Raw genomic sequence first — 24,307 nt, 5'->3', positions numbered from 1 at the left:
TAACAAAGATTAGAGCACTAGAAAAAAAATAAACAAAATCAAAAGCTGGTTCTTTAAGAAGATCAGTAAGATTGACAAACTCTTAGCTAGATTAACAAAGAAAAAAAGAGAGAAGATGCAAATACATAAAATGAGAAATGAGGAAGGGGATATCACCACTGGTGACCCCACAGAAATAAAGAGTATCATGAGAGGATACTATGAAAAACTGTATGCCATCAAGAAGGATAATATAGAGTAAATGGACAAATTCCTAGAAACACACAAGCACCTGTACTGACAAAAGAAGAAACTGACAGACTCAATAGACCAATCTAAGGTATCAAACTGAGTGAGTCATCAAAAAAAAACCTCCAAACTAAGAAGAGCCCAGGACCAAATGGCTTCACAGGTGAATTTCACTAAACATTCTGGAAAGAACTAACACCAATCCTGCTTAAACTCTTCCAAAAAAGTGAAATAGAAGGAACACTGCCTGACTCATTCTATGAAGCCAACATGACACTAATACCAAAGACAAAGATGCCACAAGAAAGGAAAATTAAAGACCAATCTCTCTAATGAACATAGATGCTAAAAACCTCAATAAAATACTTGCTAATTGTATTCAACAACACATAAAACAAATTATATACCATGACCAAGTGGGTTTCATCCTTGGTATGCAAGGATGGTTCAACATAAGAAAATCAGTCAATATAATCCACCATAGTAGCAGATCGAAAGAAAAAAATCACATGACCATCTCTTAGATGCAGAAAAAGCATTTGACAAAATACAGCACCCTTTCCTGATAGAAACACTGCAAAGGATAGGACTAGAAGGAAACTTCCTCTACATGATAAAGGGTATATATGAGAGTTCTGTTACAGATCCCTGCATATACAGTCATCTGATATTCGACAAGGTTACCAAGCCCCCTCAACTGGGAAAGAATGGCCTCTTCAAAAAATGGTGCTTGGAGAACTAGATCTCCATATCCAAAAGAATAAGGAACACCATCTCAATCTTAAACAAAACTCAACTCAAGATGGATCAAAGATCCAAATATAAGAGCCAAGATGATAAAGATCTTGGAAGATAATGTAGGGAAGCATCTACAGGACCTTGTCATCGGGAATGCCTTCATGAACTCACATACAAAGCACAAGCAGCAAAAGAAAAAAAGAGAAAATTGGGACCTCCTCCTCAAAATTAAAACTTTTTGCACCTCAAAGGAGTTTGTCAAAAAAGTGAAAAGACAGGCTACCAAATGGAAGAAAATATTTGGTAACCATATATCTGATAGGATCCTAATAGCCAACATATATAAAGAAATCCTATATCTTGAAAATAAAAAAGACAAACTTTTAAAAATGGGCAAGTGATTTGAACAGTGGCTTCTCCAAAGAAGAAATACAAATGGCTAAAAAACACATGAAAAGATGGTCAACATCACTAGTTATTAGGGAAATGCAAATCAAAACTATAATGAGATATCATCTTATACCCATTAGACTGGTGGAAATTAAAAAAAACAAAACAAAGGACTACAAGTGTTGGAGAGGATGTGGAGGAATAAGAACCCTCACCCACTTCTGGTGGGAATACAATGGTTCAGCAATTGTGGAGGACAGTTTGGCGGTTCCTCAAAAAACTAACTATAGATATACCATAGGATCCAGCAATTCCATTGCTGGGCATATACCCAGAAAAATTAGAAACAAGGACACTAACAGATACATATCAACCAATGTTCATACTGGCATTATTCACTATTGCCAAAAGTTGGGATCAACCCAAATGCTCAGTAACAGATGAATGGATAAACAAAATGTGGTATATACATACAGTGGAATAATATTCAGCTGTAACACACGTGATAACATGGATGAATCTTGAAGACCTAATGTTGAGTGAAGCAAGCTAGGCATTGAAGGACAAACACTACATGACCTCTCTGATATGAATTAAGCAAATTAAGCCATCTCAGAGAGCCAGAGTCTGAAAGATAGGTTTACAGGAAATAGAAAGGGAGAAGAAGGTTGTAAGCCAACACCCCCACAGTGAATTCTATAAGGTAGAAGTGAGTAGTTGTGCAGTGAAGGGATATGACAGGGGTGTAGTGATACTATTGGGTTGGGCAGTGCAAGCTGATGGGGGGTAGGGTACAGGAGGATGGGTTGGATGGTCCATGGAACTTGTGGGAGGGCTGGGGGAGGGAGCAGGTGAACACTGGAGATTGGCGGGTATGCGGTTGAAACTGCAATGTTGAGAAAGTTCCTTTTGGCAATATAACAAGGAAGAATTACTGGTTTAGGGAGTTGGATGGGGGGGGCATGCAGGAAAGGGTACACCTGGGGTACTCTTCTAGAGAATGTGTGAGTGATCATTTTGTTATAGTGTGTTTTATCAGTGGTTGGAGACCCAGATAATGAGCAGGAAGGAGTTGGACTCCCATCCTGGGGAGGCCTGATATGTTTCCCAGACTGAGGGGTGGGTGTCTCTCGAGAGCCTGGGTGGTTCCTAATAGGGGAGGACATACTAGTGTGTCAAGCACTCAGCATTATTATCAGTATCTATGAATCTTTCCTTCAAGAAGTAATGTCTGGTAGTCACTGTGGGCCCTGAGGGGAGGAAGAGGGAGGAATAGAATAGTTTGAAGAGGGCTATTTAGGGGGCAATGGAAGTATTCTGCATTATTTTGCAATGATGGATACAGCCCATGTTAAATTTCATCACAAATTTACAAACGTGTACAGTCTAAAATGTAAACCATTGACCACGGTTAGTAGCTATGTTTCCATATTTGGACATCAGTTTTAACAAATGTACCATCCACATATAAAAAGGTTATTAATACTGGAAGGGGGAAAGGGAGAGGATGTTGGGTATATGGGAGTCCCCTATATTCTGTATGTGACTTTACTGTGACCTCTTCGAAGACAAAATGAAAAAAACTTCTTTGAAGTCAAAATGAAAAAAAAGATATTGGGAAAAAAGTGGAAGAAAATGTCACTGTACACACAGGAAAATATATTACAGTGATGAAAAGCAAAATGTCAAAAAAAAATTTTTAATATTTTTCATCATTTTTTAAATATATCAATTTTTAAAATTTTATTTGTTTTTCTAATTTATTATATATTTTATTTCTTAAGTTTAAATCTATCATTATGATTTCATTTTCCTATTAATTGTATTTGGCGATATTCTTGGCTTCATTTTTCAAGAGGTTTTGGATCAAAGAAGGGTTACAACTGTGGCAGGGGAGGATCACTGGAGTGGGGTGTCAGTGACGGGAGATACATGGGAGGAAGTTCACCTGGGTATACACATAAGGTATATAAATGTGTTCAAATGTTCATGGGGCATTGCCACAGTGGGTAGAGATTCACACAGTAACTGAAAGAATATTGAATTCCCATCCTGGGGAGCTCTGCTACATTCTCTAATGGAACAGCAACAATCCCCCAAGCATAGGGGCAATGATTAGTGAAGAAGGATATTGACAACCATGCTTATGAGCCTTTGCTCTTGAAATTGCAACTCAGCCTAGTGTTTTAGGCTTAGGGTGCTTAAGAGCTACCTCCTGAGAGCCTCCATGTTGCTCAAATGTGGCTTCTCTCTAAGCCAAACTCAGCATACAAATGAATTACCTTTCCCCTAGCTTGGGACATGACTCCTAGGGATGAGCCTCCCTAGTACCAATGGATTACTACCAAGCACTGGTTGGTGATGCAACTGGAAAAAGACCTTGAAAAAAAGGGGGGGAAAGTAAATACAAATGAATTTATATGGCTAAGAGACTTCAAAGTGAGTCGGGAGGTCATCAGAAAGGTTTAACGCTTATGCATATCTCAGCAGGATCTCATAGACAGCCAAAGTAGATACTACCCCAAATAGTGGGGCTACTGAGGGCTCTAGAGACACTCAGGTCCTACAGTCATGGCCACTGGGCCCTACTATGGAGATTGTGCTCCTGAGTGACAGAGCTGGACTCGGTTGTGACTTTCTACACATCCTTCTTCTATACCTTCTATTTGAACCTATAGGTGGTACTGGAGTTGGTAGGTGTACATCCAAGAAACTTGAATCTTTGGGTGTCCGTGTGCCATCTGGGTCCTGAGCCTCAGAAGAGTTGCAACACCTACTCACAAGTTCATCAGACTCACATCAGGACAACTAACATGGAGGTGAGGATGCACAACCACACCAAGGAACCATGAGTCTACAACTGCAAGCAAGGGAGTCCCATCTAAAAGCCATATGGGATCAAAGCCCACTCTCAATTAGAGATGGAGTGGACATCATCATGCTAGAATCCTCAGGATTGGGGAATAAAATATGGACTAGAGTGGACTTAATGGTATTTTACTATAGACATTCTGGTTCTAGCAATGGAAGAAATTATATCATTGATGTAGAGAAAGTGGCCACTGGAGTTGCTGAAGGCAGGGAGAGGGAAAAAGAGGTGTAACATGGGACTTGGAGTTGTCCTGAATGACACTGAAAAGACAGATCCAGGGCATTATATATCCTGCCATAACCTACAGAATGGAGTGGGAGAGAGTGTAAACTACAATATAAACTATAACCCATGCTTAGTGGCAACACTCTAAAATTTGTTCATCAATCACAAAGAATGTACCACACTAATGAAAGAAGTTGTTAATATGGGGAAAAGTGGGCAGTATGGAGAGTAGGGCATATAGGAATGCCTAACATTTTATGTAATCTAAGTTATCTTTTAAAAATAAATAAAAATATGTTAAAATAAAAAAAAAGGTAGCCTAGGCTAAGCCCCTAGTTTTAAAATGGTTGATCAAGGGTAGCAGTTCTTAACTGTAGTGCTCTGGCCCTGTGTAAAATATGTCACAAAAATTCTATTATTATATGGAAAATGGATGTGGCTCAAGCAATTGGGTTCAAGGACCATGGCCTCCTGGTGAGGGCAAGCTGGCCCACACAGAGTGCTGGCCCATGTGGGAATGCCGCCCCATGCAGGAGTGCTGCCCTGTACGGGAATGGTGCCCAGTGTGGGAAAGCCACCCTGTGCAGGAGTGCCAGCTGATGCAGAGAGCTGGTGCAGCAAGACGACACAACAGGAGACACAGAGGAGAGAAAATAAGAAGACACAGCAGAACAGGGAGTTGAGGTGGCGCAAGAGAGTCATCACCTCTCTCCCGCTCCAGAAGATCTCAAGATCGGTTCCTGGAGCCGCCTAATGAGAATACAAGCAAACACAGAAGAACACACAGTGAATGGACACAGAGAACAGACAAAGGTGGGAATGCGTGTGTGGGGGGGCCGGGGAATGGAAATAAATAAAATAAATCTTTAAAGAAAAATCTATTATAGTAAGAAAAATTACCAAAGCTTGTGAATAATTTTCATTTTAATAATTATAAAAGTATATACTGCATATAATAAAATAAAAATCAAGCAATACAAGAATATAAAATAAACATCACCCTTGTCAATCTCATCTCTCAGCCAAATTTTTGCCACTTCTGTTTTTGTTTTGGTTGTTAATTTTAGAATTCTGAAAAAAAATGTGTTCATCTGTTTCTTGAGTTGTCTATAAAAAATAAGAAATTAACCACATCAGAACACTTGTCTCAATTTCAGCCAAGAGTTTATCATTCAACAATTATCAACTCATGACCAATCTTATTTTGTCTCTCTCCCCACCCATTTCTTTGCTCCCTTGCCAATTTCTATTATTTGCATATAAATCCCAAACATAATTTCATTGCCAATGTCTCAGGATTATACTTAAAAGTTCAGTTGTACTTAGTAACTATTTTTTGTTTCTCATGTATAAATTCTTCTGTGGCTGAGCTAATTATTTCCCAATCAGGTTTTATGTTCTCTTCATATGTCTGGTGTCTCTTAACGGTGTCAAATAGGCAGGTGGTATTCCCTCCTCGTCTATTCACTACATTCTTGCTCAGCCTGACTTAAGAAGGACAGGGACTGTTACCTGAGCTTACATTTGTCTCTGTTTTCAGTGAGAGCTGAGGATGGATGGGATATGCATTAAGATGGTACAATCTTAGTGTCTAGACTTCTGGACATGAGTGCAGCTATTCCTTGCAGGCACCCTCCAGTGTGCTACCTTCTTTGCTTACATGTCCCACATCAGGGCTCCATGGCTGGAACCACACACCCCAATCACTGCTTTATAACCTACAAGGGCTGAGGGACTGAGGGATGCACAGGATTTGTTTTGTTGGTTGCTGCTACTGCATATATCCATTAGTTACTCTGATAGTTGTCCCTGGATACCCCCTTAATAGTACTTTCCACCACTTCCGGAAGTAGAACCCATTAGTGTTTCCCACCTTCTGTGGCAATACTACCTCATTTGTACTCTTTCCATCAAGTAGTTTTTGTCCACAATCAAATATTGCACACTTCAGAATTTTACAGATTTCCCATTCATTTGGGTGCACTGAGACATTGAGAGCTGTCCTATCCTCCCCCCTTTTTTCCTCGAGTACACTATATTTAGAGTATTTAAGATAATGTATATCTATGTGTCAATTCTAGGGTTTTTATGGGAGGGAAAACCGCAACATATGCCTCATGAAATCAGAATCTTGTAATTTGCATAAACCCAATTATGTTTATTATCTATCTTTTTATATTACCTCACTTTGATCTTGACCTTGAAAGGCACATATGTGCTATCAATTCTAGCAATCAAATAGGGAAGATAATTGGAAGAGAGAAAGTCGGCATAAATGTGATGATTTGTCTGAAAGATTTTATATACCAAAGTAATTATGATATGTAAAATGTGGTCATCTTACCAAAGACAAAACAAAACAAAAACCTCAAACATGTTGATAAATAATTCCTAAATTGACATTCTCTGACATTTATTTCAGAATCGTTGTGGCTATACATTCCATTTAAAGCTGAAACTGGATTGCATTTTAGCTTGTCCCCAAATGGCAGTAAAATTTCTGCTTTAAAAATCCCTTAGTAGTGCTATTTACTTTATCAATAGTTGTATACTAAACTTAGTTTTGTATCCACATTTTCAAAAAAAGTGTTTCTATTATTTTGTCTTGCTAAGCAAATGTTTATTCCTTTACCTGTATAAAATTACTTTTGCATATATTATCATTAGTTTCTACTGCAAAAAGATACTCTAAAAGAAAAAAAATCCAGTTAGTTTGATATTAGTAAAAAAAAAAAAAGAAAAAAATTGTGAAACCTGTTTTTAGGATTAATACTTCTTTCCTAAATATCTCACATGACACACTTTAAGGACTCTAACAAAATGCACACACTTATTATACGAAGGGAACACCACAGCAGGCAGCAAAATAAAATACTTATGGCTGAGGCAGAACAGCAGTCTCATGTATCACTCAGCAGGGAAAAGCAATTACATCGTAAATACCCATGCAATTTAGCAGGAGAGTTTAAAAATATAACTCTCTTAAAGAAGGTGATGTCAGAAAGTTCACCAGTAGTGGCTGCAAAATCTATCCAAGAGTATTACAGAACACAAAATGTCATTGCTAGTTACCATCCTTTTACATTTCTGCTAACTTTCCATGTTCTCAATACTGACCACTCTACACTCCAACTACCTATTGTACCCAGACAGGTAGAATTTTACCCAGTCATGAAAATGATGTTCACATGGTTACTGACCCTATAAATTCTTTCCTACTTTAAGATCGAGAATGGTTAAACTGGACTCATCAGCAGTTTTGTAATGAGAATCCCAGGCCAGGGATGGAATAAGTTTAGGTAACTTATTTAAGATATTCAAGGGAACAAAGTGTGAGCCAAAGATTTAACATCTGCACAAACTTACTTGAAAGTGTAAAAGTCAGAACAAACTTTTATGAACATGCATGAACACAGGAAACAGTTACCAAGAGCTCTTAGTAAGTAATCTACTACAGAATGAAATCTAGAAAACCAAATGACAAGAGAGGCAAAGGCAAAAAGACTGGTACTGAGCAAACACATTTATTTGTAGAAATAAGGGTTTGCAATGATAATATGGGAGATAGTACAGCATGTAATGGTTATAAATTCTGACAATGCAGATAGAGAACAATGATCAAAAATGTAGTGGAGGGATTGGGGAGAATATGCATAAAGTAAAATAAGCTCACTGATGGCCTTTTAAGCATTAACTGGGAGTAAAAGAATGCTACTTCAATTTAGATGCTGGAGGAAAGGAAGGAGAGGGGAGAGAGATTACTAGCTCATTGCAGTATTCTTTATAAAAGGGAGTTAACAGTCGGTATTCAAAAAAGAAGAAACTAAGGTTATTATAAAAAATTATTAATAAAGGTGAAAATAAGGGAAAAATTCCCAAATATTAAGAGTAAAAGCAAATAAAAGAGAACATATGTGATAGATTATTGTGAGTATATAAAAGATAGATGATAGATAGATATAAAATACAGGCATATTTGCATATATAAAATATTACTTTGTGAGTTGAGTGGGTATAGCTCAGTGACTGAGTGTGTACTTGACACATATGAGGACCTGGGTTCAATCCCTGGTACCTTCTAAAAAAAACGAACAAACACCTATGTAGTATCTGGGGTTGGTTAACTCATCACATGCTAACATCTTGGTATAGGTAAAGGTATCAGAGCTGGGAGCAGTGTATTGAGAATAGGTAACAAATCTGGTAAACTGAGCACAAAATGGAAAATGGGATAAAAAGTAAAATAAAATTTAAAAAATTACTTTGTGAAAACCGAGGCCAAACACAGCAATAAGTGGGCTTGGCTCACCTATTAAAAGGAAAAGTTTTTGGATTGGCTTATAAAGCAAAATCAAATACCAAAGAGTATATAAGACATATTTACAGAAGGATGGGGAAATACATATCAGAATTTATGGGATCCAGGAAAAGCAACTGTCACATGAAACTCCGTAGCATTAAATACCTATATCAATGAAAATAAAATAATATAAATAAATTATTTAAACATACAACTTGAGAATCCAAAAAAAGAATGAGTAAACCAAAAGAAAGTAAAGAGTCATTAAAAATAAAAGCAAAAATTAATAAGTAGAAAAAAAATAGAACTAAAAAGTAATTCTAAAAGTTGGTACTTTGGAGAAAATAATCAACAAGATAAATCACTAGATACTTTATCAGAAGAAAAAAGAAAATACAAATTAAAAATGACCAGAAGGAAATTACAAATATAAATAGAGTAAATTTTAAAACTCATGAGACTACTTTAAAAATTCTATACAAATAAATTTGAAGTAGATGAAACTGATAAAAAATATATGTAAATTTAATACTATCCCTGCAAAATGTTTTATTTTGTTCTTAGAGTTTGACAAGTTAATTATAAAGTTTATTTATAAGAATAAGTAGGCAAAAACAACCACAAAATTTCTGAACAAGAAGCAATGGGGGAGAGTCCTATCTGATATTAAAAAGCCTCTATATTTAAAACAGTATGGATAATAGCACATGAAATGGACAGTGTGGTAGAAAAGAAAGTGCAGAATTTGTCCCAAACTGCATATGGAAATTTAGCATATGATAAGGTGACATTTCAAAACAGTATAGGAAGGGACTTTTAACTAAGTGCTGTTGCAATAACTGGATAGCTACTGTAAAAAGATAAAAGTAGACTTGTTCCTCACGTCCCTCCCAAGAATAAATTCCAAATGGATCAGAGATTTTCTTTTCAATGAAGTATAATTTACAGATCTATAAAATGTACAGATCAATAAGTACAGTTCACTGAGTTTTGACAAATGTAATCACCTATGGCATACATAAACCCCAAACATCCTAAATATTTCTACACTACAGAAAGTTGTGTAATGTCCCTTTCTAGTCGATCCCAACCTTGTCCCCAAAGCTGCTAAGTCAATAATTGTGAAAAGTCTAAAAATCTCACTTGCAAGCTAACATGTTAGCCTGCCACCATTCCATCTACATACACTGACAGAAGACACCAGACCCCTGGGCGACAGACAGAGCCGGTTTATTACTCACAGCAAAAAAAAAAACAGCAACAAGAGGAATACTCTGTGTCAGTTCCCCATGCCTCCAATTCCCAAATGGCAACAAAATTAGGGCTGGATTTTTACCAGCACCTACAATGGGTTACCCTGTGTATCTCTACTTGTCCTCTCGGGAGAGAGATCACTGATCGCCCTGGAAAGAAAGTGAATCTCCAGGGAAGAGGAAAGAGTGAAAGCATGCCTAGGTTTATTATCCTGGAATATAAGAAATGTCTCTGGAGAGGAAAAAGAGAGAGTTTTATTTTTACTGCACTGGGACATCTCCAAGAGGGATACACTATGTCTAGTTTCCAAGGCATGTTTGCAAGTCCTGTGCACAGAAGGCCTAGACTGGCAGGGAGTTAAGAAACTCATGGAGAAGTGTCTCCCAAAAGAGACAACCAGTTTTGATTTCTATCATCAGAGATAAATTTTACTGTCATTAACTTCCGTATACATGGGATATTAAAAAAAGTGTATTCTTTTGTGTCTGACCTCTTCCTCTCAACATATTTTAAGATTCATTAATGTTGTTGTATGAGTAGTTTATTCTTATAATTGTTGAGTTATAGGAATATATCACCATTCTTCTATTGAAGGATATACCTGGGCTATTTACGTTTTTTGGTTATTATGAATAAAGATGTCATGAAAATTCTTATAAAAGTCTTTCCTTGTAAGAGGAGATACGCACTTATTCTTAATGCCAAACAGCTTTCCCACGTGGCTGTAACATTTTATACTCTCACTAAAAACATGGAGAAGTTTCAGTTGTTTCACATCCTTAACAATACTTGGCTGTTAGTCTTTTTAACTTTAGCCATTCCAGTGGATAAAAAGTAGTAATCATGGTGGTTTTAGTTTATATTTCTCTGATGACTAATGATACTGAACATCTCTTTTTTGGCTTATTGGCCATTTGCATACTTTTGTGAAGTATCTGTCCAAGTCTTTTGCCCTGTTATTAATTGGGTTGTTTGTATTATTGAGTTGTAGGAATCCTGGGTAAAGAATTACATTATCTGTATAACAGTTTAGGTTTAGTCAGGACACAAAAACCATACAAAATATTTTAACTGAGAGAATTAAAAATAGGAAATCATAAATATGTATCAAAAATTATTTACCAGGAAAGTGAAAAGTTAAAAAAGAGAACACTAAATAGGCCAGAGGTAACAACTCCAGAAAGCAATTACTACCTCCTAGGACTTTTAGGAAAAAAGTAAGTGGCTTGGAACCAGTCACTCTAGTGCAGTGTAACCTGCACAAAACAAAAAGCATCTTGGGCAAAGTATGAAATAATGAGAATTTTTGTACACTACTGTTGAGATATCAACAGGTGCAAAAAAGTTTTTTAAAGATATGCATACTTGTGACTCAGCAATTCCATTCCTAGGTTTAAACCCTTGAGAATCTTAGTGCACATGTGTACAAAAAGAAATGTATTAAAATATCACTGTAGTTATTAGAACTCCATCCTTTCAGATGCTCAGGTCAAAAAACCTTAGTTGTCACCCTTCTCTTTCACTATACTCTATGCATTCAATCTGTCAGTGAATCCTGTCAGCTGTACCTACAAATTATCCCCTAAACTGGATCACTTCATCATCCCACCACTTCCGTCCTTCTCCAAGCCACAATTGTTTCACACTTGGATTATTATAATCACCTCTTTCGAAGTAGTCGATCTGCTTCTGTCCTTGCCTCTGTGCAGTCAATTTTTTACATAGTAGCCAGAATGATTTTGTTAAAACAGAAACTGAAGGTATCATTCCTCTATTCAAAACCTCTAACTCCCCATCTCATTCCTGGTAAAGGCCCAAATCCTCCTATGACTGACATGGCCCCACATGATTTGGTCATGGTCAAGACTAGGATCTTGTCTCCTCTCGCCCTTCTCCTTTCTCACTTCCCTCCAGACATACTGGATTTCTTGCTGTTCCTTAAATATGCCAGGCATCTGCCTCAGAAGTTCTTCTCTCAAATATCCATAAGGCTAGCTCCCTTGATACCTACTGATATCTAAAGTCTTCATTCTATTGGCATCTCAGTGGGGCCACTCTATCTAGATTTTCATGTACTACCACCTACTCCTCAACATTTCTTATCCCCAATACCTGTTGTTGTTTTTTTTCCTCCATAGCACTTATTACACTAAACAAACTATAAATGCAACATGTTTTGATCATTGTCTATCTCTCCTGCTAGAATGCAAACTCTACGAAGGTGTGAGTTTTTGTTTTGTTAACTGCTGTATCCCAGCATCAAGAAAACATAGTAAAAGCTTAATAAATATTATAGACTGAATGGGATGTAAAATTATTTGTAATAACAACACTAGAGACATTTCTAGGTCCTAGGATATATGGTGCCCTAGAGATACTATCTACATACTAAAGGGCTGGAATTAAGATTCAGGCCCATTACATTTTCAAGAGAACCCTTTCAGGAGGGGGAACAGCTGTCTCATTCCCCTTTATAAGGAGAAAAAATATTTATTTTTGTCCCTCAGCTATGGAGGATCTGGCTACTTGTGTAGGAAAAATTCCCATCAGCTTTCATTTCCTAGGGCAGGGTTCTTAACCAGGGGATCCATGAGCTTGAATGGGAAAAAAATCATATTATTATCTTTATTTTCTCTTACCTCCAACGTTAAGTGTCATAAAAACTATCTGCTGCTACATTCTAAGAAGGGGTCCACGGTTTTCACCTGACTGGCAAAGGGGTCCATGGAACAAGAAAAGGTTAAGAACCCCTGCTCTAGGAGGAACACTTATTGTTTATACTGAGGTAGCTAATTTTAAAAATCTTGATTCTGATCCATAATATCTGTGTCTGCATTCAGGATAAAAGTAATAAAAATGAATATTAAAGCTCCAACAGTAAGCTTCTGAGGATGAGTATGATGGCTTCAGATTTCTTGGTGAAGCAGGAAGCAATCCATCTTCTAAGAGACAGTGGTGAAGGTGTGTAAGAGAGTCAAAAGTTAGAGGAGAATAAAGAAGATGTGAAGTAATACTTATGAAGAGTACATGAGCAAGCTGACCAAAGAAAGATGAATTGTTGGACAACATTAAGGGCACATCTGGCACACAGCAGATGGTCATAATATTGGTTTACTGAATGAATGAGTAAAAGAGTGAGCAAGTGAAAAGAGCAGGCAAGTTAAAAGAGCAAATGAATAACTGATTAAACAAGGGAGAGTCAGCAAAGGAGAGAGCAAATGGAAGAATGAGTTAATGAATAAGCAAGTGGGTGAGTGACTAAATGAATTTATAAACCATCCCATTATGTTCTCTGATGTGATTTTTTTCCCTTGCATTTCCTAGCTGCTTATGAGTTGGTTCATTTAGGGGTCGGGAATTTGCCATATGGCAAATTTTAAAAAAATAGCAATGGTAACTTAGGGTATTGACAAGTATATTATATGGACTGTAAGCTGGATTAAAAAGAGATGTGAAAAAGGGAGGGTTAATAGAATGGGAAAAAATAAGGCAACAGAAAACTTAGTGGAGAGGAGATTATGTTTAAAGGCTGGAATGCCAGATTTCATGATTTTAGAAGTGGAATAGACCATGAAAATGGGTGGTTGAGATAATGAAGTAAATCACTAGAAGTTGAAGATGTCAAAAAACTGAGATGCGAGGGTGTTATGAATCATACAAATGGACACTGAACTCATTCCAGATGACAGCAGATCTTGGATTGGAGAAAGACTGGGTCCTTGTGTACTTTAAAACCTGGATAAGACAGAGTGACCAAGCAGCCAGTATCCCAGGCAAAACAGGATTTATAGTAGAAAAGAACTTTCACTTTTCATATTATATAGTTTAGGATTATATGAGGTTATCATTGGTTTACAATGAGCATGTATTACCTTATAAATAACAAAAAATGCAAATCTAGGGGAGAGAGTGTATCAAAACAAAGTGTAGTTTGCAAGTAAAATAAAATCATTAGTTACAAAGGCAATAACAAATATGGCCCACAACACTTAAGGGCTGAGTCCAACATTGAAACTAACTTTCTAAATCACTTACTTTCATTTTTCTTTATTGTCACTACAGAAAAAATATAAGGAAGGTCAACTGGGTTTTTACTGAAACCTATAAAAATACTCTAAGGAGGCTAATGGGAAAACACCAAAATGACAACAAGGGTCCTTATTTAACTGAATAAATGGATACAGGGTGGCCTTTTCACTAAGGTACTATGGCTCTAGGAAGCCCGCTTCTTAATTCAAGGGCATAAGCATCCCCTGAATTCTCTATCATTCATGGTGTTCAGAGACCTTTCATATTCTCATATAAGGGAACAAAAAACATAGCTTCTTTTGTCTTGTTCTCTGGGGGACCCACAATTTAAAAAATGCTTTTTACAGAATTCAACTATCTTGAGGTTTCTTGGGAACTACTGGAGTTGAAGATCATTTTTCTGGGGTCCCTAATTTATTATGCTTTCCATTGCTATGGCCACTGAGAACCAAATAATAATAATAAACATTAAATATTTCAACAAAGATATGAAATATAATGTTTAAAGGGATGTAAATAAAAATAGTGAGATAAAAATTTAATAAATTAAATGCAAAGAGAAAAAATCCAGAAGAATCACTTTTAATGTAGAGCTAAACATGATATATTTGACTTACAAACTTCTCTACAAATTTCAGCTTAACAGAGAACAAGCAGTAAATTCTTTGCACATCCTCAACAGTACCTACAGATGCTAATAAAATTTAAATCTGATGGAAAAAGTCAGGATTTCTTCAAGATATATAGTTTATAAACAATATTCTCTAATACCCTTCCTTTATAAAAATCATACAATTTCTAAGTTATCAAATGCAAAACTGAATGACAATAACACTGTAACAGAGAGAAGATCAAGCCATATTATTTATTTAGTACCATTTTCCCCAAGCCAAACCTCAAGTCATACTGTGGTTTGCCTTTTTCTATATCCAATCAATTTGCTAACTAGTTTCTTCACTGCTTCTGGCCCTCCTTTCTAATTGCACTTTTTTGTCTTAGGCAAGTAATCGTACTCATTATATCTGACCTCATCTACTAGAATCCTCAATTGGTCTTCCTCTCTACAGTCAGTATACCATCCAATCACCTTCTTTTCTGCTTCTATAGTTTAGTAAATAAACTCCCTTTATTGAGGTTCAAGATGAATCCTCTGTATGTCAAAATGTACTCTGAAGTAATATCCTTAAGTTACAATATATGGCATCTTCTAAATGAAAACTTAAGCATTAAAAATAAGGTTTAATATTTGATCCATCAATATTAACTTCAGTAATATCCTGAATGTTGCTTGGATGAGCAGCTTAATCAGGATTCAAAGTTAGAACTGGTTGGCTGCTCTTAAGTCAACCTTGTTGAACTGCATAATTTCTTACCTATTTCCTCTGAACTTTTAATCCTAAAATGAGGTGAAAAATAAGGTAGGAAATATTTAAAGGTCTTTTATTTTCCTGCCCATTTGTGAAAAGGAAAATTAATTTTGATCATGGAAACTTTTTTTACCACAGTGATTTTGCCAAGACAAATTTTCAAGAAAGCCCACTCTAAAAAACTTAGGAGTATTATTTTTGCAAAGACATTTGGAAGAAGATAATATCATTTAATATAGTGATTAAAATGGTAGTTACATATAGTTTTATCTTCTTTATCAAATTTTAGGTTCAAAGTTAAATTTCTTTTTCTTCCAGGGAAAGAAGGAAGAATCAGATATTTGCTGCAGTTCTGGGTCACCAATGGCCTCTCCACACAAGTTTAGATATGCACTTTAGTAGGAATGGGTAGAAGTAGGAGGAAGAGAAAGAAAAAGGTAGAGTGATGAAGAGAGGGTATGTAGATATGAAAGTCAACTGTTTTGGGTGAAAGATTGAGTGTTGCCTAATTTTCCTTTCACTTTAAACCAAGGATGAAATGTTCCATGTTTGCTATAGTGAAACCTTTTGTCTTAGTAAGGTCCATATGCCTTAGTAAAGTCACCATTCATGTCTGTTTTTAATGCTTACTATTCCAAAAGATGTTAAAAATAAGTTTGAATGAGGGTGGGTGAGTGCATGTGTTTAAGAGGATGAGGTTAAGGAACACATATGAACATGAAGTATATCATGCAAAGAAAACGTGACATGATTGTATTCTCAAATTCTTTATGTATACAGGAATAAAACATTCAGACATATAAAATGTATTTGGGATGAGGGGGAAATGAAGACTACAGGAGGAAAAATAAATGGAAACTCATGCAAATTTTAAAATGTAGAATAGCAGAAATACTGTATTTATAGCATTACAGCTTTTTTTTAACTGACAATTTGTAACCTATTTACCCACCCTAGCATGGTGACTTTAGGAAATCCCCACATTTAACAGTGGATAATGGGAGTAAATCTAGATATTTAACATTTTTTAGACACAATCAAATCTTAAATTTAAATAATTTGCTAAAAATTGAAGATAATTTAAATAACCATAAAAATTTATAACTGTGAAACACTAATCCAATACCAACAGCATAAGTAATTATCAAACTTAAATAAATTTTACAGCCAATCAATGTTAATGGAATTTCACAATATAAGTTCAACAAATATTACATGTTATCTTCACTATCATCTGAAACATAAATTAATTTCCCTTTTAAATACGACAAAAAGCAGTTTCGGGTCTAAAGCGGCTGAACTTCTGTCAGAAAAACAAATGTCACATCACTTCAAAATGCAGTCGATACAAACGTCAAATATAAATATACAATAAAATCAATGACTAAACCCATCACACTCAGGAGGAAGAGGTCTAGAGACCTTCCCAATCCTTCAAATTTTCAAATACCACTAGTGGTAGAGACTGCTACTTATCACATAATAGGCACTCTTTCCTGCTTTATGTTAACGAAATTCTGATTTTTATCTGGACACATGCTATCCAGAGGACTACAACCTCCAGCCTCCCTTGCAGCTAGTGCTCTAGCCAATAAGGTGTGAGCAGATATAATACATGCAACTTTGGGGTTTTGCTATTAAAGAGCAGGGTGGGTCCTTCTTTTCTTCTACTCTGCTGATAAAATGCAGATGTGGTTATAAGCTTTTTGGCCCACACTTATGTGACTACATTCTTGGATGGTGGAGCAACAAGGCAGATGGTTATTAGGCCCCAGAACAGGAGCAAAATCACTGTACCAACTCAGGTTTTGAGACAGAAAAATATATTTCTTTCTTATATGAGTCTTTATTATTATGAGTCTCTGTCAAACCTGTATGTTTTCACTTCTGCAGGTTACTTAGCTATAATGTGGGGTTAATAATAATAATATCTACCTCTCAGATTATCGTATTAATTTTAAAAAATAAACAGAAGAAAGTAGCATCTATGTGTGGACACTAGATAATCTACTAGGCTTGTTCATGAGCTAAATCACTTGTTTCTTCACAATTCTTAGAAAAATTACAAGTTATGGAGCTTTGCAATAACTTGAAAAATACATAAAACCACAAATGTTAAGCTAATAAATGACATGGATTTGCTTAGCTGTAACTTACATGTTGTGATTGATGTTACATTGATTAGTTTCTCTTTCATGTTCCTGACTACAAGATTCACATCTTTTCCAGCCATCTTCTGTTTTAATCCAACTCCATCCAGGAGATCTCCAGTCCTGACCCAAAAATGGCATTGTTCTCCTATAAAAAAAAGTTAATTTATGTTAAAAATGTATGTACAATATAATAGCCAGGCCCTGAGCCTCAACAGATTTCAGCTCCTACACTCTGATTTATTGGACTTACTCCACTCAGCTAACATGGAGTTGAAGAATGTCAACCACCACACCATGGAGCCTAGAGTGCCTACAACTGAAAGCAGGAGGATTGCATCCAATATCCATGTGGAATCTAAACCCCCTCTTGACATAGATGTGGAATGGACACAACCAAGCCAAGGTCCACAGGAAGGAGGAATACAGTAAGGATCAGAGTGGATGTAATGATATTCTATTCATGAACTATTGTGGTTAATAATCGAGAAAATGTGGCACTGATGTGGAAAAAGTGGCCATGGTGGCTGCTGGGTGCGGGGAATGGGAGGAAGAGAAGAGATGTGGAGGCATTCTCGGGATTTGGAGTTGTCCTGGGTGGTGCCCCAGGGACAATTGCTGGATGTTGTATGTCCTCCCATGGCCCACTGGATGGAACGTGGGAAAGCGTGGCCTATGTGTGGAACATGGGACAGGGGGTGCAGCGATGCCTGGAGATGTACTCACCAGACACAATGGATGTGACATGATGATGGGGGAGTGTTACTGTGGGGGGAGTAGTGGGGTGGGGGTGGTGGGGGCAAATGGGGACCTCATATTTTTTTTTATTGTAATATCTTTTAAAAAAATAAATAAATTGAGTAGAATTTGGAAAAAAAATGTATGTACAATAAACAAAAGTTTATTTTCTTTTAGAATATTCATTAAAGAATGAAGTTCCTACTTTTATATTTAAATGTGTGCACAATGGTGATAAAATAGTGAAAATATTATAGTATCTTGGTTGTACTAAAGTAATAAGGGGGTAAGTATAAGTGGATTTATTATTCCAATATTGTACATGTATGAAATGTTTCCAGAAGTGACATTTAAGTTCACTTCTGAAGAACAAGTAGGAGTCAAGGGATGGGGAGAAGTAGGGATTATTATTCCAAAAAATAAACTCTCTTTATCAGAAGTTAGAAGCAACATATTGTGAAATGTATTCATGATCAGAAAGTATAAGTAGTTCAATTTGGATAGAGTTTAGAATATAAGAGAGGGAATGGGGAGTGGGGAGAAGTAGGGAGCAGAGAGAATGCAGAAAGTAATTAAGAGCCAATCAAGTCCAAGAGGTTGGACTTTATTCTGAAGGGCAATAAGGGGCCATTACAGGGATTTAAGTAGGTAAGTGATGTGATTAGATCTGAGCTATGCAAAGAACTCTGGGTCACACTGTAGAGAATGGATAGGTGATGTGGGAGGGGACACCTGAAGCAGAGAAGAGTTAGGATTGAAGGCTACTGAATGTTGGCCTTACAAAGGTAAGAGGTACAATGGCAACAGAAATCAAAAGAGCAAACATTCTAGAAATATGTAGGAGGCAGAATCAAATAGCAATTGAAGACTGATTGTGTGAGGGAGAAATCAAAGAAGATAGCTGGATTTTTATTTTTGGCATCTGGCTCTGACATAAGGAATATAAGAGGAACAGGAGGTGTTTTGCCTAGGGAAGGGAGGTAAGAGAGTGGTGATTTCAGAATTGGACATGCCTGTTAAGTTTGATAAGCCTGTGAGACAAACAAGAAAAGATAATAAACTGTAATGAAGCTCCAGGTCTAAAGTTATGACTTAAAATAAACTTACCACACAAAGCTTAAAATTTTATTAGTTAGCAAAATCTCAAATACTACAGTTCTCCCCACTGTCTAGAATTCTCTCCCTCTTGATCAGTGTTTCTCAACCAGTCCAATGCCTTAACATCATAGTCTGGAAGTGGGTTTCTTTTTTTTTGGTTGTTGTTTTTTAATACAAAAATCAGGCTATTAATAGGTATTTAAATTGCCTTACAAGAGACAAAAATGTTTAGGAAGGAAATTATACAAACTTCAACAGAAGTAACTTTCCTTTTTACCAAGATCTCAAAACTCTGCTAAACTTAAAATCAGAAAATATCTTTTTCGGTCATATATTAATTAATTTAAATTCCTGCTTTAGAAGATACTTAAAAATATTCCTTAAATCTCAGCACAATTATGATAAAACCTAGACGACCTCTTCAAAACTACTGATCATTCTAAAATATAAAAGCCACCACTCATGTACAATCTACAGAGTGCTAAAGTTGTCTCCACTAGTATGAACCTGATTTTCTAATTTTATTGAAGGTTCAGAAAAAGACCAGAGAAAATTCCGATAAAAGAAGGCAATGACAATGATATAGTGGATGATATTTATTTGTTAACTTTAGTCTCACAAAACACTTGCAGTAGAAATATGGCTTTAAGGACCATCTCTGACAATTGCCAAAGTATTTATCATTGTTCACCGAAACTGTGAAAGCAAATCATCTGGGAAGTTTCTAAAGAGAAACTAGGATAATAAGGTTGGTTTTAAAGATGGTCAGATCTTAAGTGAATGAAAAAGCAAGGAAAACAACACTAATTATGGAATAGTGGGTAAAAAACTATGAAGGTGGGAAGGCATGTGACACATTTGAGAAAACTAAGCAGAACAGGTAGGTTGAAATGGAGAAATCTTATGCAAGAACTTGTAGGTGAGTTGGAAAGATGACTAGAAGCTAGATCATGGAGGACTTTGAATATCAAAGGTATATGGACTTTACTCTAAATAATTAAAGTTTTTGAGTAATATCGCTATATAAGAAGAGTATTGGTTTTTATCCCCCTTCCCTTTTTTTAATTAGAGAAGTTGTAGGTTTACAGAAAAATCATGCACAACATACAAAATTCCCATCTATCACCTTATTATGAACACCCTGCATTAGTGTGGTATATTTGTTACAATTCATGAAAGAGCATTTTATAATTGTACTATTAACTATAATCCATTGTTTATAATATGGTTCACTGTGTTGTATGATCCAATTTTTAAAAAAAATTTTATTCTAGTAAGATATATACAAACTAAAATTTCCCCCTTTACCCACATTCACATATAATTTTACTGTTTTGAGAACAATAATTTGTCAGGACCTGTAGGTTAGATTGAATACAACGGAGACAGTTTAAAAAACAACTAATTGGTCACAGAAACTTCTTGCTGACTGGCTCCTATCTGGACGACTGCCCTATGACTTTCCCTATACCCTGAGCCTGGTGACGCACAATCAGTGTATTATCTATTTGACACTTCACCCACTCACTACTTATCTTCAGGCCTCACAAGCAGTCCCTACAACATTTACTAAATTTCCACTATAAAGTTAAAAACCAGCTGGGATGTTTCTAGTAAGATAATCAATTATTTTACCAAAACTCTACAGATAATTCATTTTCACTTTAACAACTCCGTGAGAAATGAGTTTGAACTGAAATTTTCATCTGTATTTACATGGGTTTGAAGGAGTGAAATGCAGCTAATGGACTATAGGAGAGAAAAACCCAGTTCATTTGCAAGGTTTTATTTTCAACACAGGTCTTTTTCTATGTAGATGCGTCCTAGATTTGTCATGTTATGCTCTTTGGATCACAATGAAGTTTTATTTTAAAGTATAACTTATACAGCTTATGAATGGAAGCACAGACTGGAAAATTTGTTTAAAACAAAACAAGCCATTAAGTAAAGCCATACAAACAAAAATTTAAAAAGACAAGTTGCAATTTAAAAGGCCTGGGTCTCAAGCTTTCAAAAATACTCCCAATCTGAGGCATCATACTTTGCAAATCAGACAAGAGTGCTACTTCATTTTGGAATGATGACAACTCATCACTTTTTAAGGAAATTTATCTGTTTGTTAAAAGACCTGAACTGCTAGGGTTTTATAAGTTTATTTTAATGAAAATACTTTTGTTTTGAAAATTTCCAAATGCAAAAAAAACTAGAAATTAATTCCTGAAAATTATTAAATGTGTAAGCTACTACTCAAAGGGTATCTATTCAATTGTGAAACACCTTGTATAATTTCCAATTTTTAAGCATATTTTAGGTCAATTGAGAGATCACATAAGGCTGAATTATCTTAAACTTTTCCTATTCACTACTTCATATGGCAGGGCATGGGGTTGAGGAACTACAGCAGAACAGATCTTATTATTTACCAGGGGAAAATCCTGGCATGAGAAAACGAGAACTAACCAAGAAATGTCTTCAACAAGCATTTTTTTTTTCCCTTAATAATGATAATAAGGGCAATTAGAGCTTAGTGTAGACTAGCCATTACTCTGAACAATTTTATTATTCATATTATCTCATATAGTCCTCACACACAATAACCTACAGATTGAAAATGTTATTATCCCATTTCACGGGTTTAATTATCTATTTTATAGATGAGCAAACTGAGACAAAGAATGTTGTGGAGCTGGGATTTTAAATCATGCATTCTCACTCCAGGGTCTATGCTCCTAACTATCATTTTTTACAATAGTAATTAATTAACACCCTTTGAAAAGAGATGCCAAAAAATGATAGTTTTTTTTTTTTTACCTTTTTTAACCTATATTACACACAGTACCAGACAAGATTGACAGTAATGATCATTCAAAATAAAAGTGCTAAGACAAGGAAAACATGACAGGAAATATAACTCTAATAAATGTTAAAAGGCTACATGTGTTTTGCTATTTGCTTTTAAGGCAGGTGGAAAAGAAATGGTGTAACCAGTACTTACAGCAATTACTAAACTGGTCTTCAGAACAATAATAGCTTTAAGTATAGAGCATGAGTTAAACATAATACAATTTTTTAAAAAGTTACAAGGTAAGATAATAGCAAGGCAGTTTCATATTCAGATGAAAAGGTTGGCAAGTAAGTTTATTTCCCCCTTTATTTCTTATTTTTCAATATAAATTTTGGGAAAAATAATTTTCATGATTCTGGGATAATAAAGAATGACTGGTCCTTCATTAGATAAGCATTTAGTTTTTCTTTATTGCTTTCTTTTCCTTAAAATATTTCCAAGTAATTTAAGATCCAACAATTTATGATCAGCCATGACTATGGCTTATACTTATAGAAGAATTTGGTCTAGAAAGGGCAGCTCCTTGCACAGATATCAAGAAGGGGCAAATTTAGGGATGAGAGTTGGAAATGGGATTTGCTGTAAGAAGGCCAGTAAGATAATCACAGATGCTTTATGGAAGATGCTTTATGGAAATGGGGAACCCGCAAAGGAGCGGGGGGAATGGAATGAATAAGAGAAATGTGCCTGTTCTGATGTCGGCTGGATGGTGAAGATTTGGCAGAGGCAAGAAAAGAGGGCGCTTTACAGGGAAGGAAACAGTTGTCCACATTTCTGGGTTTTCAAAATGAGCTTCAAGAGGCCCAAGGTTCGAGATGGAATCTAATTGGAAGAAAGGTCAAAACTGAGCTTAGTGTTAGGGGAAAGATGCAAAATCCCGAAGTGTCAGCTGCGAGACAAATAAATAAGGAAGACAATTTAAGGAAGACGACGACGCTGGAGCTGCAGAAATGGAGAAGAGAAATAAAGAGAGGTTTAAAAAGTCGGCGATGGATAACGTGGACCGGAAGAGAGTGGGGGACTAACGAGCCAGGTGTCCACGGGAGGAAGAGGAGAGGGCGCGAAAGGGATAGCAGGAAAGGACAGGGACGGGGGCGGCTCGCCGGCGGGAGGGACACCGGGTGAGGGAAGGCAGGAAACGCCCGCGAGGCGGCCCGGCGGGAGTCCCCGAGCCGGGTGGGCGAGGACCAAGATGGAAGCGCGCGTGGGGAGGAGCGGGAGGAGCTGGCCCCGCGGCAGGGGATGGAGGCGCGGGCAGGGGGCAGAGGGAGGGCCCGGCGGTCCAGGCGGGAGGGGGCGGACGGCACCACAGAGGCGCCAGGGGCGGCCCGGGACGCGCCGGGGCTGCGGACGCTAGCTGAGGGAGAAGCCCCAAAGCGGGCGCCCGAGGGGAGGCTGCTCAGGCCCAGCGCTCTCCCGCCGAAGCCGGCCTCAGTCCCTACCTGACAGGCGGCCGCCGCGTCGCGGGATTATTGCCGGAAGTCACCAGCTCCCACCCGGGGAGAGCCCTGAGGGAAATCCCCGCCCCCGCGCCGCGCTGATTGGCGGGCACGGCCTCCGCGTGGCGGTGTTGCTACCCGAGCAAAGGAGCCCAAGGGGCGCGCCGCGGGAGTGGCGGAGGCCGGCTAGCGCGCCGCGCATGCCCAATGGGCCTCGCCTCTGCTCTGCGCGTGCCCCGTCTGCGCGTGGTGGAGGGATCGGGATCCAGACACCGGCTTCGAGGGTGGAGGTCCAGGATGGAACCCGGACCTTCGTGGTAGTGGCCCGAGCTGAAGTGCCAGACGGAATGCCAGACTGGCGTATATGGGCTAGCTGATGATTCATACCCAGAATTATTCTTTTCCACGCATTTTAAGAGGTCAGATTCATGTTTAATAATGCTAATGAAATGTGTCATTACTTAGAGACAGACCAAAATAGCCCTTTCATTTATCTTTTTAAAAATTAATTTATTGAAGTATGTCACTCATATGTAAACATACATAAGCAATAAGTGTTTATAATAGCTGTGAACTTATAAAACAAACATATAGAACATCATACAGGACTCTCATAACTCACCCTACCACCAAC

The 24,307-nt window shown here is 37.1% G+C and overlaps 1 protein-coding gene across 3 annotated transcripts in view; it reads right to left on the bottom strand.

Annotated features, from left to right (window-relative positions):
- Positions 1 to 23,871, bottom strand: part of FBXO25 (F-box protein 25) — a 94,187-nt gene extending 70,316 nt beyond the window's left edge. Inside the window, exons 1-2 of one of the 3 annotated variants that reach the window (XM_004463142.5) lie at positions 23,677 to 23,871; positions 17,561 to 17,701 (exon numbers count right to left, since the gene is read on the bottom strand). In XM_004463142.5, coding sequence (XP_004463199.1) covers positions 17,561 to 17,694 — 134 coding nt within the window. In that variant the 5' untranslated portion in view covers positions 17,695 to 17,701; positions 23,677 to 23,871. The remainder of the gene's footprint in view (positions 1 to 17,560; positions 17,702 to 23,676) is intronic. The other 2 variants (XM_004463141.4, XM_071211849.1) reach the window with 2 other exon arrangements.
- Positions 23,872 to 24,307: the final 436 nt, after the last annotated feature.

Source organism: Dasypus novemcinctus, chromosome 25 (assembly GCF_030445035.2).
Source record: "Dasypus novemcinctus isolate mDasNov1 chromosome 25, mDasNov1.1.hap2, whole genome shotgun sequence".
In the NCBI taxonomy this organism is placed as follows: Eukaryota; Metazoa; Chordata; class Mammalia; order Cingulata; family Dasypodidae; genus Dasypus; species Dasypus novemcinctus.
Note: the sequence above shows the minus strand (reverse complement) of the source record. Positions and strands in the feature narration are given on the sequence as shown.